Raw genomic sequence first — 15,345 nt, forward strand, 5'->3', positions numbered from 1 at the left:
GGTCATATCTGACCATTCAGGTTCTCCTGGTACTTAATCTCTGATGAAATTAAAATACACAAATAAATAAATAAATAAAAACAGACACACTTATAAGTAGGAGGCAAAATATGGGCAGAATTTCACCCACCATAGTACTTCCTATCACTATCCTTGACTGACACAAGTGGGTGATGAAAACTGTCCTTAACTGTGCTTTGGGGTACATCCTGAGAGGTGACAGTGCAGGAAATTGTGACAGGGTGTTGTAGGGTTTGCCTGTGGCAGAAGAGGTGTATAAGCCTTCAGATGAGGGAATTTTGCTGTCTTTGAAGTATAAATTGAAACTAATGTTAATTATCATTCATTATCATACAATTATTCATTGTGGCAATGAAAGTGTAAAGGTTGTGGCAGAGCTTGTGCCTTTTAGTAGAGAAGTTAGGAAAAATAGATGACTTTTTGGGTACACAAGCAAGTAATGTTATTCTCCTTGTATGACACTCTTGCTGTAGGCAAAGGATGTTGTAGGTTTGTTTTGAACTTTACATAATCTAAGAAAACAATAGCACTATGAAAATCCAAAAGTTAACCTTTAACTCTTTTCCACCTCCTTTGTTAACTTCTCAGATTATCCTGCAGAGATGCAGTGGCTACACCTCTGGGAGAGCTCCTCCTGCTTTGAGAAAAAGTCTGAGGAAGATGTTCTTCAAAATAATTTACTGTTTAGTTTCCTCAGTATAGTACAAGCTAGATACAGCTCTTCTCACTCATCTCAGCACTTCACAGATGCCTCCTATTTATAAAAGGCATCTATTAACAAGTAAACCTTTCTGAAACACTTCTCAGTGCTCCAAAATAGCCAGTATTCTTCCTATTTATGTTATATACCCAAACTGATTTCTCTGTTTTGGTGCCTCCAGTGCAAAATTATTACATTGTCAGAAATAAATCAAGCCTAACATGTGGGGAAAAAAATGTGATTCCATCATATGTTTCATATTGTACCATTATGAAAATGGTATATTAAATTCAAATACTTCAATTGTACCATTAGATGGTGTCATTATGTGGCTTGCTAATTGATAGGTTTTTCAAATGAACATTGTAATTTTAGACTTCTTAGAAGTATCCACATGAAGAACTTCCAAACTTTAGAGAAGTAAACTGGGTGTTATGAAGGAAAAACATTTTCTGAGAATATTTCCTAATGTGTGTCACTGAAAAGCCATTACATAACGCTGTGTGCATTCCAGTACTTGGTGCAGTCTATTTTTAATACCTGGTATGAAAGAACTTCCTGCTACTTTTTCTCTTTGAAGACTGCTTCGTGGTTCATTAGATCATGCTGTCAGGCCAATTTTTCTGCTATCCCTAAATCTTGATAAACTGTATCAAAAGGAAGAAGATGTTGAGCATAAAATATCATTAAGAATGTTGGAATGATCCCAGAAGTAGGCATTGCAAATTTAGGCTTTGGTATTAAACCTTCAAAACTATCTAAACTTGTTAAACACCTGTGCTTCTAGGAAAAGCAAAAAACCACCAGTATGCCAAGCACAGCACCCAGAAAAAAAAAAAATCAACTTTTGTGTTTTTATAAAGCCAGATTAATCATATACATATTTAAAAATAGATAAGTTTTAATTTCATCATTTTCTCCATACAGTGGTATCACAGGCCACCATTTTGACCATAATTAATATAATCACAATCATTAACATAAAGTATTTTGCATAAATGCAACTGAACTCCTTCAAACACAGGCAATACAGCACCTTTACAAATGTTTTAACTGCGCAGAAAGTTTCAGCACGAGTCCAATTTTGCTATTAAAATCACAGAGAAACAGGAGTGACAGAGGTTAAGTGGCCAGAGGGGACCCCCATTTCATCTGGGCTGACTTCCTGCAAAACAAGGGCCACAGGACTTCCTGAATTAGCTTCTTTTCAAGCTAGAAGATATCTTTTAGGCAAACGTGCAGTCAAGTGACAGACAACTCATTTGATCTGCTGAAAGAATTTAAAAGCATTAACCTCACAGGTTAAAAAAATAATAATTTTACTTGCAAGTTAACAGGAGGCTCACTGTACATTAGAAAGGACTCCTGTGACTCTGCTACTCTCATATTTAACAGAAAAATGGACAATTTTAAAAGCAAAGGAGCATCCACTGCTAATTACTGCCCAGGTTTAATCCATTGGCACAAGTGAATTAGAGACAGGGTATCTAAGATCCCCAGAACAAACAGTAGGACTTTTCTTGTTGCTGATGTTCTCCCTCCAGAACTGATTCCTTTATCCCCTTCCCTCTGCTGTCTCCATCAAGTTTCATCTCCATGGGATACTTTTTGATCATTTCTTTCAAATTGTGAAATCTGACTGAGTTCTGCTTAATCCCACAGAGCTGCTACTGAAACAATCCATTACAGGTCACTTGAAAATCTCCCCCATTCAGGCCAGAGTCACAGAACTGCTCAGCTTCGTGCTGTCCTGTGCTTTATAAAAACATCTTGTTTTCAGTTGCTTGTAACTGTTTGGGATGATTTTTTTCAAGCCAAGCATCTGACCCAGGTTTAATTTTTGGCAGTTTCCAGCTAGACCACGGTGGCCATTTTCAAGGACAAGGCTAAAAATATTTTTGCCCTTGTTAAAGAATAATAATAACGATAAAGTTTTGGTATAGCCCATTTCTTCAGAAAAGGAATCTGAAAGGCAACACCATCACTGCCCTAGCTCCATGCATGCACCTTCTGAGCAGCAACTTGAAATTTGGCAGCACAACCGCCGTGGTTTCACAGAAGTGCATCCAAATGTAACAAAGCTCTGAGGCTCTGTAAGAATCTCGGCTCGCACGTGATCGGTTACGAATTGTTGGCTTTTGGCAGCTACGTCCTCCAAAGGGCGGCCTGCGCCGAGGGAGCTTGCCCAGGTTCGGCTGCGGGGAGCATGCAGCATGGCCTGTGGTGGAGAAAGGTCCTGGGCAAGTGGGTCAGCGTGGGCAGCAGGCGGGTGGGGAAGGAGCTTAACGAGTCTTCAAGACTGGGAACAAAGTGAAGATGAAAATATGATGAGATTCCGCTGGGCAGGGTGGAAGGGATGCGGTCGATAGGTGAGGAGGTTAATAAGCACAATGGAGAGAGAGATGCCAGGGAAAATAATTACGAAAAAGTAAGAGGGTGAGCCGAGGTGATGTACTGATGGAACTGAGAAAGCCAGGAGGTGAAAATAAAATGCAGAGTGCAAGAAGGCAGAAGCAGGGAATGGAGGTAGGGAAAATTGAGGTGTGGGAGAGCAAGAGCTGGTGATACCCTGAAAACTGCCAAGAGGGGAAAGGAAAAGGCAGGAGCCAGGCTGGAGGACGTTAGCCAAGAGTACTGAGGGGGGAGGAGTGTGAGAGCAGCATGAACCCCAAGCATAGGCTGAGGTTTTGAGTTAGACAGCAATGCAAATTGTGATTTATCTTGAATGGTATAAGAATAGGAACTGGGTATGACTAACTCCTATTGCAATCCACTTTTTTTTTTTTCTTGTTAAAAAGCTTCTTTGTTGAATATTCCGGAGCTCTTGAGGCAGAGCACCAGATTTAAGGTGACTGAATGTTACTCTGTTTACTTTTCAGACTTCCTCTGCCTTTGTTAACAAACATTCGAATGGCTTAAGTGCAACAAGCTTCTTTCTTAATCACAGTAAAAATGATTTCTGTAAAATACGTTTGAAAATCCTTACAGTGCTCTTAGACCCGTAGGTAGGGCTGCCAGCAATGTGTTTCCCTGTGCTTGTTGACCACCTAAGAGCACTTGCACCATCACTGCAGTAATTCGGCAGGCTTCCTCACAGGGGGGGCAGAGCTGCCTTTGCAAGGGTTTCTCCCAGCAGCCAGGAGCAGCCAGGGCTGGGGACGGCAGCAGCAAGAGGGGCTGGCTGGGGGGGGCCATGCACATCCCAGACCCCAGAACTGGAGGCCGCTGGGCCAGCAGGCAGGGGGGACCCGAGCGGGTGTGCTGTGCCCTGGTGCTGCCAGGACTGCAGAAACACAGTCAGCTGCACTCCTCTGTTGATAAAGCAGGGGGAAAGGGGTGGTATTTGGAAGAATTCAGTTCAGGGGTTGGGGTTTCTTTAGCAGAAACGGGCAGCCCTCTCCCCACAGCTGGCACGTTTGGGCTGCTCAGTGCCTTTCATCTGGAAGGCAAGCTGTGCAGAGCTCAGCTGCTTTCCTTTCCTTTCCTTTCGAGAATGAAAGTAGCAGCCCAGTCAGAAGATGAAGTTGCTGGTGTGTATCAGGTGGTAGGAAAAATTACTCAGAAACAGCAAATGGTCTGTCATGTATTTATTTTGATACAATCAGGAGTTGCTCGTGCTGATTTGCTGTGCGTTTATCTCTTTGTAATATTGATAGCTTCCAAACACAGATGAACTGCTAATAAACCACTGCTAGTGGTGTGATTACTTGGTTCCTCCTAAAAATTCTTGTCTGGGGGGTTAATGAGAGCGAGGAGCTGACATATTGACCCATCGCTTCTTGAAGCAGATCTCTGTTCAAATTTCTGACCTACGTCCCAGCTAAAAATGCATTCAATCTTTTCTTAATTTGTAATAGATACTTGTGTACATTACAAAACCATCTCGCAATTTGGCAAATTAAGTTGTCTGTGGTTAGCTCTGGAATTGCAGAGATATTGCAGTGCAGTGCAGCATTGCATAACAGGCTTTCACAGAATCTGCCCTACTCCAGCGAGTAACAGCAAACCTTATCTCTAATGAGCATCAGATTCATCCCATTTTTGGAGGAAAAAAAAAAAAAAGAATTAGTATCAAATATACGATGGGCATGTTATGCCTTGTGGCTGCAATGTTTTTTCAATTAACTTCTCTGAATATACCACAATGAAAAGTGTCAGCTTTTTGCCTCAGAGGCCTATAATTAGATTAAATGAATACAGTTAATTATCTACCACCTTCTTTACACAAAACAGTATGTTTCTATAAATTAAAGTGCTCGTACAGGAAGGAAATTGTTGTTCTCTTCAATACAAGCATACACTGCTAGACTGTGAACACTGTGACTACGTGGTGTAGCATAGCCTTTTGCCTATAGCTCTTATTTTACAGTAGCGAAAGCAAAATACATCTGAGAAATCCACAGACATCACACTACACACGTTGGTGCAAGGAGGTGGTATCAGTGTTCATCAACCAAACGTACTTTCCTCTTTAACAGATGTTTTCTACAATGTTGCCTTAGGGAGGTTAAGTGCAGCTTTGCCTGTGCACCTCCAGCTGCACCCCAAGGGACCAGAGGATCCCCAGGCACGGAGCTGCTTTTTCCAGCAGAGCCCTGCTCCTTTCGGGAGGTTTAGGAAGCCTACTCTGTAGGAAGGATCTGCAATTAACAGCCTGATTTGCAGGCCTGCTGCTGTTTTAGCCAGGGCAGGCTGAAACCTTCTCTGCCTGCTCTCCAGCGTTACTAAATATGAGCAAAAGCTCACGGTGTGCTAGCCTGCCTCCATCCCCACACGCCCCATGCAGCAGTGCAGGTGTTCGGGTGGTGCTGCAGCACCTCAGCGCCACCGCCCCTGGAGGAGAAAGCACCCTGCGGGGTCTGCCAGGGTGCATCCAAATCTCCCGATTTACATCAGAATGGATGTCAGTAACTTACGGCCTAAAAGGGATCCTCACTCCCCAAAAATTACACTTAGCCAGAGCAGGAGCCCTCATTCCAGCCTGCCATATACTCTGCATATAAATGGGATGTGCACCAAGTTGTACTGCATTAGGGTCAGACTCTGAACAGCTTCTGGATACTTTGTTTTCATACAGGATGTCGCTTTTTCTTGTGGCTTGTGCTGTACGAGTGTATTTTCATTTAAGTGTTCACCAGCTCTGTGCAGAACAGTGTCCATTAAAATGCTGCTGTGTTGATAGGAACCTCAATATTGTGGGGTGAGCAGGGCTGCAGTGCCACGCAAGGGCTGCCCCTTTCCTGCTCTCAGGGTGCAGCAGGAGAGAAAAACCATCCTGAGAGGCAGTGCCTGCTGAGGAAAGGCTTCCAGCAGGAGCTGGGAATCGACTTTAGCCTCTCAGTGGCTGCAGTGTGAAGCAAAATCTGTTTTCTCACACAGAATCAAGCATATTTTTTTTTTTGTTAAAAATGTTCCTAAATACTAGCGGCCCTCCTATTTACTGCTACAAATATCAGAAAGCAGTTACAGAGGAACAAAGAAACGCAACTGGAAGCATGGCTCAGTGGTCTTGCACTTCCCTGAGAAGCTGATTACACTTTTGGCTGATTCAGTCCCTTTCAGAGGGAATTTACCCTTTCTGCAGCCTGAGCTCAGCAGTGCTGCTGGTGCTGAGTGAGTGAAGGTGGGGTCCTGCAGGCATCGGACTGAATTCTGCCAGCAAGCTCCAGGTTTTGTCCTTTGGCCCCTCTGTGTCCCCTGTTTTGTGCCCCTCTGAAGCCATTTTAACCCCACTCCAAGAGCAGATAGACCTCGCTTGGGCTTTGGCAGGTGCCTGGCTGGTTCCCTGCTTCCCCTGTAGGATTAACCTCCAGGATGGTGCAAGGTCAAGGTTATCTGAAGTATCCACCGTACAACAGGTCTGCTCCTGGTAGTTTCCTCGCTTTGCCCAAAATATCTGATAATGTGCTTAAAGGTGATGCAAACAGTGAAAAACCAGTATAAAAAGGCCAGCAGGACCACTCAGCCCTGAGAAATGTCCCTGCTGATCTGCACTTGGTGTTTCTTCAGAAGGCAAGAAGCCATCTTACTGCTCGGTGCCATGGCAGAAGTTCTTTTTTTTTTTTTTTTCTTTCTCTCCTTTCCCCTGTAAAGGAGGGCTGCGGAGCCTTGGCACATCTGGCCATCAGCAGCGTGCGGCGCAGCTCCCATCCGCAGGCAATTTCCTTGCCCCTGCGACCCAGAAACCGAGCAGCGGGGGTGCCCCCCCCCCCCTTCCCCTTCCTTCTCCTGCCTATAATTTCAAAATGCAACAGGCGGCGAGAAAAAGCTCTCGCAGGGAGAGACACCTTGCTCCGGGGGTGTGCGGGGAGCCGAGGACGGGCAGCCCTGCAGCTCCTCTTCCAGCCCTGCTCCTCTTCCAACCCTGCTGCAGGGAGGCTGCGGGGGGAGATGCTGCTGTAGCCCCGGGGTGCCGGGGGGGGTCCGGCGGTGAGCAGGAGGCTGCAGCCAGCCCCCCCCTTCCTTCCCCCGGGCCGTGTCGCCGCTGTCCCCCCGGGCTGTGCGGGGCCCGGCGCTGTACTCACCGCGGCTCGGGGGCGGAGAGGCGTCGGGGCTGGTGCCGAGTCCTCGGGGAGAGGGAGGGAAAGGGGAAAAAGGAAAAAAAAAAAAAAAAACGAGGGAAGGGGAAATAAAAAATAAGGGGGTAGAAAGAAGTGAGAAAGAGGGGAAAATAAAAAGAAAAAAAAGGCCGGGGAGGAGCGGAGCGGCGGCGGGAAGGTGGCGGTGGCGGCGCCGGGCGCTGCGCTGCGGCCGCCCCAGGCCCCTGGCGGCGGGGGGGGGCCGGGGCGAAGCGGCGGCGGAGGAAACTAACTAAATAAAATCAGACTGTTATTTAAGGCGCGTAAATTTAAAAATATTTGGACAGGAAGAGAAAGGGGAAAGGAGCCGTAGAAGACAACCTAACGGTTTCGGAGCCGGGCGGGCCCCCCCCTTCCCTCCCCAGCCCGCCCCGGCGCGGCGCGGCCCCCGGGGCCGGCCCGAGCCGCCCCGCACCTCGGCGCCCGACCCCCGCCGCCCCGGGGAGCCCTGGGCCGACACCGACATTTTGAGAGCTTGTGCCCCGGGGCAGGCAGCGCCGGGACGGGCTGCGGCTCCTCGGGGACGGAGAGAGCCCTGCCCGGCTCAGCCCGCCCGCTCGCCTTCGTTTTCTGCCCGGCTTCCCCCCCCCCCCCCTTCGCGCCGCCACGCAGCCCCCAGAAATACAAGGGCAGTTTTCCCCTCTCGGGAAAAAAAAAAAAAAAAAGCCTTTTGGCTTTTTTATTTTATAAATTATTATTATTTTTTTGAATCCCCCGTGGCAATTTCACCGCGCTCAGCGGATCGTAACGTCTGCCTGTTCCCGGCTTGCCAGGTCCGTTCGGGGACAAGCCACCTTTCTGCCTCCCGAAAGCCCCCAAAAAGCGGCTCTTTTTTTTTTTTTTTTTTTTTTTTTTTTTTTTTTTGGCCGCTTTAACCCTTTCCGCCTGGCAGCCACGCAGCGCCTCTTGCTACGGGGCTGGCTCCTCGCCGCGCCGCTCCCCCGCCGTGCCCGGGGCTGGCCGCGGAGCCGGGGGCACCCCGGTGGCCCCGCACCTCGCCCGTCCCCGGGGACCGAGCGCTGCCTCCAGCATCCCCCGGGACCTGCCCAGCTCGGGGGGACCGCGCCGTCCCCCCCGGGATCCTCGGGAAGCGAAGGCCAAGTGCTCGTCCTCGCAGCCCCGAGCAGGGCACGGGGCTCTGTGCCCACTTTTGTGCCCAGCTCAGCTCGGATCCGGGCCGGTGCCCGGCGGTGCCCCCCCGCCGCCCGCCCTCTGGGTGCCCGCTGGGGTTTTGGCTGCTCGGGCACCCTGGCTGGGTGCTGCGCTGGGTGCTCCCAGTTCCTGGGCTTTGCTCCTGCCCGGGAAAGTCGCCTCTCTGTTGTTTTCCGCCCCGAGCGAAGCTCTCGGTAACATTTCGTTCCGTCTCCCACGCTGCCTTTTCGCATCTCCCGGTAACTCGGCGCCGGCGTTCCCGCAGCCCCCGCCGCTTTGCAGAGCCCGGCTCTTTGGGGATGGCCCCGGGGGGGTCCTGGGGCAGACCCCGGGCCCTCCTGCAGGGTGCTGCTGCCCACGAACAGAGCCGCTCACAGGCAGCAGGCAGCTGGAAAAGCGCTGGCTGCTTACCTTTAAACCGGCCGCAGCATGGCCGTGACTCACCCGCCGGAGCTATAGGCTTGCCCGGGATGTAAAGCAGCCCTGCTTCAAACGGGACCTTCTGGCACGCAATAAAAGCCGCTACTTCTGCCTAGGCGGGGCGGTTTTTTTTCTCGGGAAACCAGTTGTTTCCTCCAGCCACCGGTAAAACTTGGGCACGGCGTAAGTGGGAGGCTGGCGGAGCTCGGGACAGGTCTTGGATGGGCTTCCACCATGGCAGAGGTGAAGGAGAAGCCGGGCGGGGGCCCCTCGCCGCCCGGTGCTGGCCTCCGGCTGCGGGGGGCTGCGGGGGGCTGCGGGGCCCGGGAGCGGTGCGGGGCACGGCCCTGCCCGCACGGCCCTGGCCGGCAGAGGTAAGAAGGGACGCGCGCAGAGCTTTACGTTTCGCAGAGGTTTTTAATCAGAAAACACAGCAGCGTGACACAGAGTACGGCAACGGCGCGGACACTTGCAGGAAATTATTAATTTTTTTACTTAAAAACAACAGTGACTGATTCCGTGGGGCTAAAATATTTTTTTTTAAAAGAGAAAACGCAAACTAATATACGCTCTCTCCTCTTTTAAGTGCTGTTTTGTAGCTATCTACTCATTTTACGTTGATGTAAAAACTATTTTGTGCCATTAAAAATTAGATTATCCAAAATTACCACTTTCAACTGCCCATCTGTCGAGCACCTCTGTACCAACGTTAAGTTTCCTGCTACACTCCCCCGACAAGGCGCTGAGCATCCTCAGCTCCCCTTGCAGCCGGAGAGGGAAATGAGGTTTGGTCTTGTGAATACACTCAACTACATTGCAGGGAAACATTTTCAAGGGTTAAATTGTTTTTTAGGTACAAGGAATAATAGAACTCTACAAAGACCAAACGTGTTGCTTCCTCAGTTTCACCGTATTCAAATATTCATGTTTTGTGAGAGGCATCTACCATTGTTATTTTATTTTTTTCCCAGACAAAACAGAACAGCTGGTGGAAAGCAATCGTTTCTTAAGAGCATCTAGACTGGGCTCAGCTTATTAAGTGACCAGAAATCTTGTCGCGTTACAGCCTGCTGACACTCTTTGCTCTGACAATGGCTATCTGCTGGTTTGAAGCTAGGAAAACTGTATTCTCCAGTGCACACAGTGAACACAAAGCGCTAAGCTGAACTCTTTGAAACCTCTGGCAATGAAAAACGCCGCTCAGGTTGTTCCTGGTAACTAAACTGAAAAGCAGCTCGGTGCGAGTTTAAATACACAGAGGGGAGAAGTGGCATCTAGCTGGAGAGGTAAGCGCCCTACGTCTACAAGCTCCTGGTAAGGGCGAGCTGCAGGCAGCCCCCCCAGCTGCCAAGCGACACCCCCGGCCCACTGCGGGGCCCCGCGGGGCCCCAAATCTCGGCTCCCCGCTCCCCCCGGGGCTGCGGAGCCCGGAGGGGTGCAGGAGGGCCCTTAGCACGCCGAGAAGCAGGTGACAAGGTGGCTTTTGGATTAATAATGAGCTAAGGTAAATTGGGAGAAGCCGCTAGTGGGAAGCTACATAGGAGTGACCGACATATACATGGGGAGGGGAGGCAGAAATTGCCGGTGGGGCGGATTTCGACCATTTGAATCCTCAAAAAAAAAAAAAAAAAAAAAAAAAAGAAAGAAAAAAAAAAAAAAAGAAAAGAAAAAAGAAAAACCCACCTCGGCAATTTCTCCGGCTTTGCGCTATCCAAAAAAAAAAAAAAAAAAAGCCAAACTAGGAGGAAGGTGGGACCCGACGTTATTAAAAGGCGGGGAGGGGGAAGGGGAGAAGGAGGCAGGAGGCCGGCGGGCTCAGCGTCCGGGCGGGCCCCCCTCAGTCGGTGGCGGCGGGGGGGCGGCCGCCCTCCAGCAGCCGGAGCACGGCGCTGCGCTTGTAGAGCTTGGCCACGTCGTAGGCGGTGTCGCCCCGCTTGTTCTGGTGGCCCACCTTGCTGGCCGTGCTCTTCAGCAGGAACTCCACCACCGGCACGTGGCCCTCCTGCGCGGCCAGGTGCAGGGGCAGGTTGCCCTCGGCATCCTCGATGTTAACGTCGGCTTTAAACTCCAGCAGAGTCTGCAAAGTGTCCAGAAAACCCGCTCTGGCTACGTCGTGAATCACGGCGAAGCCGGTACTGTCTTTCAGGTCGGGGTTCGCACCGCTCATGAGCAACCGCCGGGCAATTTCGGGATTGCCGAGTTTCATTACCTGGGGGAGAAAAAGGAGAGGTGAACACCTCGGGGAGCTGCCCCCCTCGCTGCAGCCTGCCCCAGCCCCCCAGCCCTCACTTCCCCCTGTGTCAGTCCTGAAATCAGCCCTGCTACACAACTAACGACACGCCACAGCATCTATTTTTATTTTTTTCCCCACCCTGACCTCAGTAATATTACGAAAGATGTTATCATCTGGGTGGCAATAGCTTTCTGGCTCACAGAGATTAATGCCCGAAGCAGGCAGAGGGGAAGGGGGCTGCAGAGACTTCTTTTCCAGCAAGTTATCTCGTTTTTTTAGCATGCCAAAATTAAGTATGGCTCGCTTTTATTTGCACGAGCACTGAGACACCTTTGCCTTATTGTCTGATGCTGTTAAATATCACATGCAGGGTCTCCGAGGAACAGATATTTTACCTCGGCGATAGAAAATGTAGAATGTGTTTTTATAAGCTCTCAGGTGTTTACATTGTCTGTGTATTATCATAAAGCAAATATTTGTCCTGTGCCATAGTTCTGTCTGCTAAGAAAAATAAATGCTTAAAGAATTTTTTCTCCCCAATATTTGACTCTCATAATGTCACCCAAAAAGGGGAAGTTAAAAGGAATGTTTCAAAGTTCCATCAATTTTCTCCTAAAACCACTGTATTATATTATGCTTCCATAATTTTATTATCAGTAAACCATGGCTAAATTATGTTGTTAAAAAAATCCTATTTAAAAAAACAATTATTGTTTTTTTTGACTGTTCCTCTCAAGAAAAAAAAATGTTTCTTTAAATTTTCCTGATTGCATCATAAAACTATTATAATTAGCAAGCAAATTTCTCTTATTTAGGGCTTAACAGCTTGCACCGATTTCCCCCAGATTCCTCATTTTTTGTTTTCTCAAAGGCTCTAAGAAATTAACATAGTAATGTATATTCTCCAACCTATAGGCAGTATTTTCCTGTTCTTGTAATTGGTCTTACTGCAAGTGGCAAATTCGAAAAAAAAAAAATCATTTTTTTCTTTAGAAATTATTTGAAAATCTTGCAAAAAAAATAATATATCAGCACAAATTAATATCAGAGTGCATTAGATTTAGCATAATGTACAATTTCTACAAGGCATTTGCTAAAATCCTCTCCTTGTGAAAAATATGCATTAGGCTTTTTAAGAAAAAAAAAATAACAACACTATAATCAATATAATTTCTGCAGCTTTTGGAGTGTAAAATAACCCGGTATATTTATTTTATCTCCAGAGAAGAGCAGAGCAGCAGATAAGGCAGAAAGGGATTCAGGGGAGGACATTTATCTGTGCCACAATGCTCCGTGCACTTCTTGTGCCACTTCTTTCACTTCTGAACAGAGATGGAAAAGATGCAAAAGAAAACAAGAGCATTGTGATCCCTCTTTCTCTGGTAAAATCGGGACATTTTAGTCCCTTTTCGAGGGCCCAGGCTGTGTTATTTGTGGATTCAAAACATGTATTTGGTTCAAGTGGGAGTTTTGTGTGTTCGAGGAAGGCAGGCTAGGGACTGGAGGCTTCGTTTAGAGATGCGGGGGGGAGAAAACCATAAAAAAGGTGATGCCGTTTGGGCGAGGGCTACAGCTGCACTGCAAATGCCCCCGATTTTGTAAAGTTTCGCTTCTGGGGAGAGAGGCAGAGAAGGAGAGAGCAGCAATTGAATAATTCTGCGGAGACCATAAGGGCAGGACATGTATTTGAGGCCTGCATAGGTACACTTCATCAGAAATAAAAAGTACAGGGGAAGACAGGCTGGGCTTTATGTTTAATTAAACATAAATCCAGAATAATATATATATTTTCGCTGGTATTAATATTAGGCAGTCTCCCCGTTTTAATTGAGAGAGAGATTATTGAGAGATTCTCTCAATTTTGGAGGCTGCATTGACAGAGAACTCTTTCGAGCGTGGTCACGCACCCACAACACATTTCAGGATGATACATATTGAAAATAAGTAGACAGATTCTCCTGTTTTGATTTTTTGTTGTGGTTCATTAGCTCAGTTACGAGCGAGCTGCACCGAGGAGCATTGTTAGGGCACGGATGCCCGTTTAATACAGCCGGGTGCTCAGCCTTTGTGGAAAACAGCCCTCGGGTTGGGATCCGGACCGCTCGCCCCTTTTAGCAAAAGACACCACTGTGGCACAAATCGGTTTTCAGCCCTCGTCCTGAGGATAAAGCATCAGGCTAAAAGTTTCCTGCTTTCTCAGAGGAGTTACTCTCTGCAAGTTGCTCCTCTCGGTCCCCTCATTCCCAAAAAAAAGTGGCTGCAAGTGGCCGCCCCGTCCCCCGGCCGGGTGACAGCAGCCCCACGGCGATCCCACGGCCCCCGAGCCTGCGCGAAATAGCCCACCGAGGGTGGTCGGTGCTTTTCAGCAAGAGGTGCTTATTTTCGAAATCTAGCACGTTGATGCTAAGCCAAAAAGCTGTAAATATCCCGGGTTCGTGCGCAAGCCGTGTGCTTTTTTTAAAAGCAAAAATTCAGAAATGATTATCATGGTTTCGGGGGAGGGGGGCAGAGGAGGTAACAAACGATTTTTCAGACGTGTGAAATTAAAAAGACCTATAGCTCTGCTTCCACGTCTCACTGCCTCACCTCCAGCAGAAATAACCACACATTTCCCCCTGATTTATAAACCACCCCTTTGGCTATTAGCTACGGATTCTACCTTTTTCGCCATCATTATCTGATAATATTAAAAGAAAAAATCTTTCATCAGCTCCAATAGTTAGCAGTTGGATGAGATCCAAATCCTGCCTGCACAGCTCCACGCTTAAAAAATTAGGACACAGCACCCTATACGATCAGAAACGAAAGAGCTGGAACCACTGCCTTGCTACCCGATCTGAAAATTCAGATTTTTAAGGCTTAATTATGAATGAAAAGGCAAGTGATTCAGATGGAACTGCAACTCGTACGGCTCGCTATTAATGTACATCTAAGGTACTCGGTTCTGTGCAGCATGCTTCCAAACGAGAAAGGTCATTCGTCACAAACAGCGTATAAAGGAAAAGTACCATCTACAGCAGATCCCAGAATCGAGAAAAGTCATGTTTTAAAAGCACACTGCAGGGGAGGGGAGGGGGGGGGGGAAGGATTCTAAGCTTCAAATCATAGCACATATGTGTTTACAGACCTGCTCTGAAATCCTGCTCACCTAAGATGATTTCTTTTCATCTCATCTCTTTCATTCTCTTCCTCCTCCCCACGAAGTTACAAAATATTACTAAACTTGCAGCCCGTTTGACATTGAGGGTGATCCCCGACTGAACTAATGGTTTTGACCAGTTTTATTTCAAGTACGTCATTTTTGGGAGTTGGAGCCACTAAAGTTATAAAAAAATGGCATCCAACGAGTTTTAAAAACACTCGAATTTCGTCCACCAGCCTGTTTAAAACGTTGTCTTTTTGGAAACCCGGGTCACGTAGGTAGCAGTGATGAAATATTTTTCTCCCTCTCTGGATACCAACCTGCAGCGCAGTCCTCCCAAATCCATTTTGTGCATTGACGTTTACATTCTTTTGCAACAAATTAGTAAGTTGCACTAGGTCCCCCTTGGCAGCCGCGGACGCCAGCTCGTTCCCAGAAGGCTCGGCCATTCTTTAGGGTGACTGACGATCGGAAAAAGATGAGATTTTTTTTTAACCAGGCATGGCATCGGAGACTGACAGAAGGATTGGGATGGTTAATCTTCTGGAGTAGACCTTGTAGTAAATACTCGTAAAAAAACTCCTTGCCAAGAGCCCGCCCCTAACTCACACGTGATTATTCAGCAAAACTGCAGCTCCACTTGAAAGAAGATTTCTTTGCTTCCACATATAGAGTAACTCATATTAAAGACTTTGGCCGTTTTCGGGGGGGAAAGCTATTAAGAGCTAGGCAATATATCCTATATGTTAGACGTAACATATATACGCGTACACTGGAGACTCACTCAGACCTGAGATCTTGGAAGAAGAAAGCAACCCACCCTGCTCGCGGTCGGGATCTGAGACTTAGCAGCACCAGCTCCGAGGAAAAGTCTTCTCTGGCAGTGCTCGTCCTCTCCCGCTCGGCAGCCCCCTTGGCATCCCCACGGCCGCCTCCGCCCGGGGCCGAGCAGGAGGGCGCAGTCCGAGTCCGAGCGGCCCCCGGGGCGGGCCGGGCTGCGGCCGCGGGGCTCGCTCCCTTCCCTCGCCGCTCTCGCTCCCCGCCGCAGCCTCAGAGCCGCGGCCTCGCCGAGCCTCGGCGCAGCGGGCGGGCGCGATCC

At 48.2% G+C, this 15,345-nt stretch overlaps 1 protein-coding gene across 1 annotated transcript; it reads right to left on the reverse strand.

Annotated features, from left to right (window-relative positions):
• Positions 1 to 10,617: 10,617 nt before the first annotated feature.
• CDKN2C (cyclin dependent kinase inhibitor 2C) lies at positions 10,618 to 15,211 on the reverse strand. Its single transcript, XM_032192469.1, has 3 exons — positions 15,067 to 15,211; positions 14,567 to 14,707; positions 10,618 to 11,080 (listed from the first exon to the last, which is right to left on the reverse strand). The coding sequence occupies exons 2-3, from the start codon at positions 14,693 to 14,695 to the stop codon at positions 10,709 to 10,711; spliced, it is 501 nt and encodes a 166-aa protein (XP_032048360.1). The 5' UTR covers positions 14,696 to 14,707; positions 15,067 to 15,211; the 3' UTR covers positions 10,618 to 10,708.
• Between the last annotated feature and the right edge of the window lie 134 nt (positions 15,212 to 15,345).

This window comes from Aythya fuligula, chromosome 8 (assembly GCF_009819795.1).
Source record: "Aythya fuligula isolate bAytFul2 chromosome 8, bAytFul2.pri, whole genome shotgun sequence".
Lineage (NCBI taxonomy): Eukaryota > Metazoa > Chordata > Aves > Anseriformes > Anatidae > Aythya > Aythya fuligula.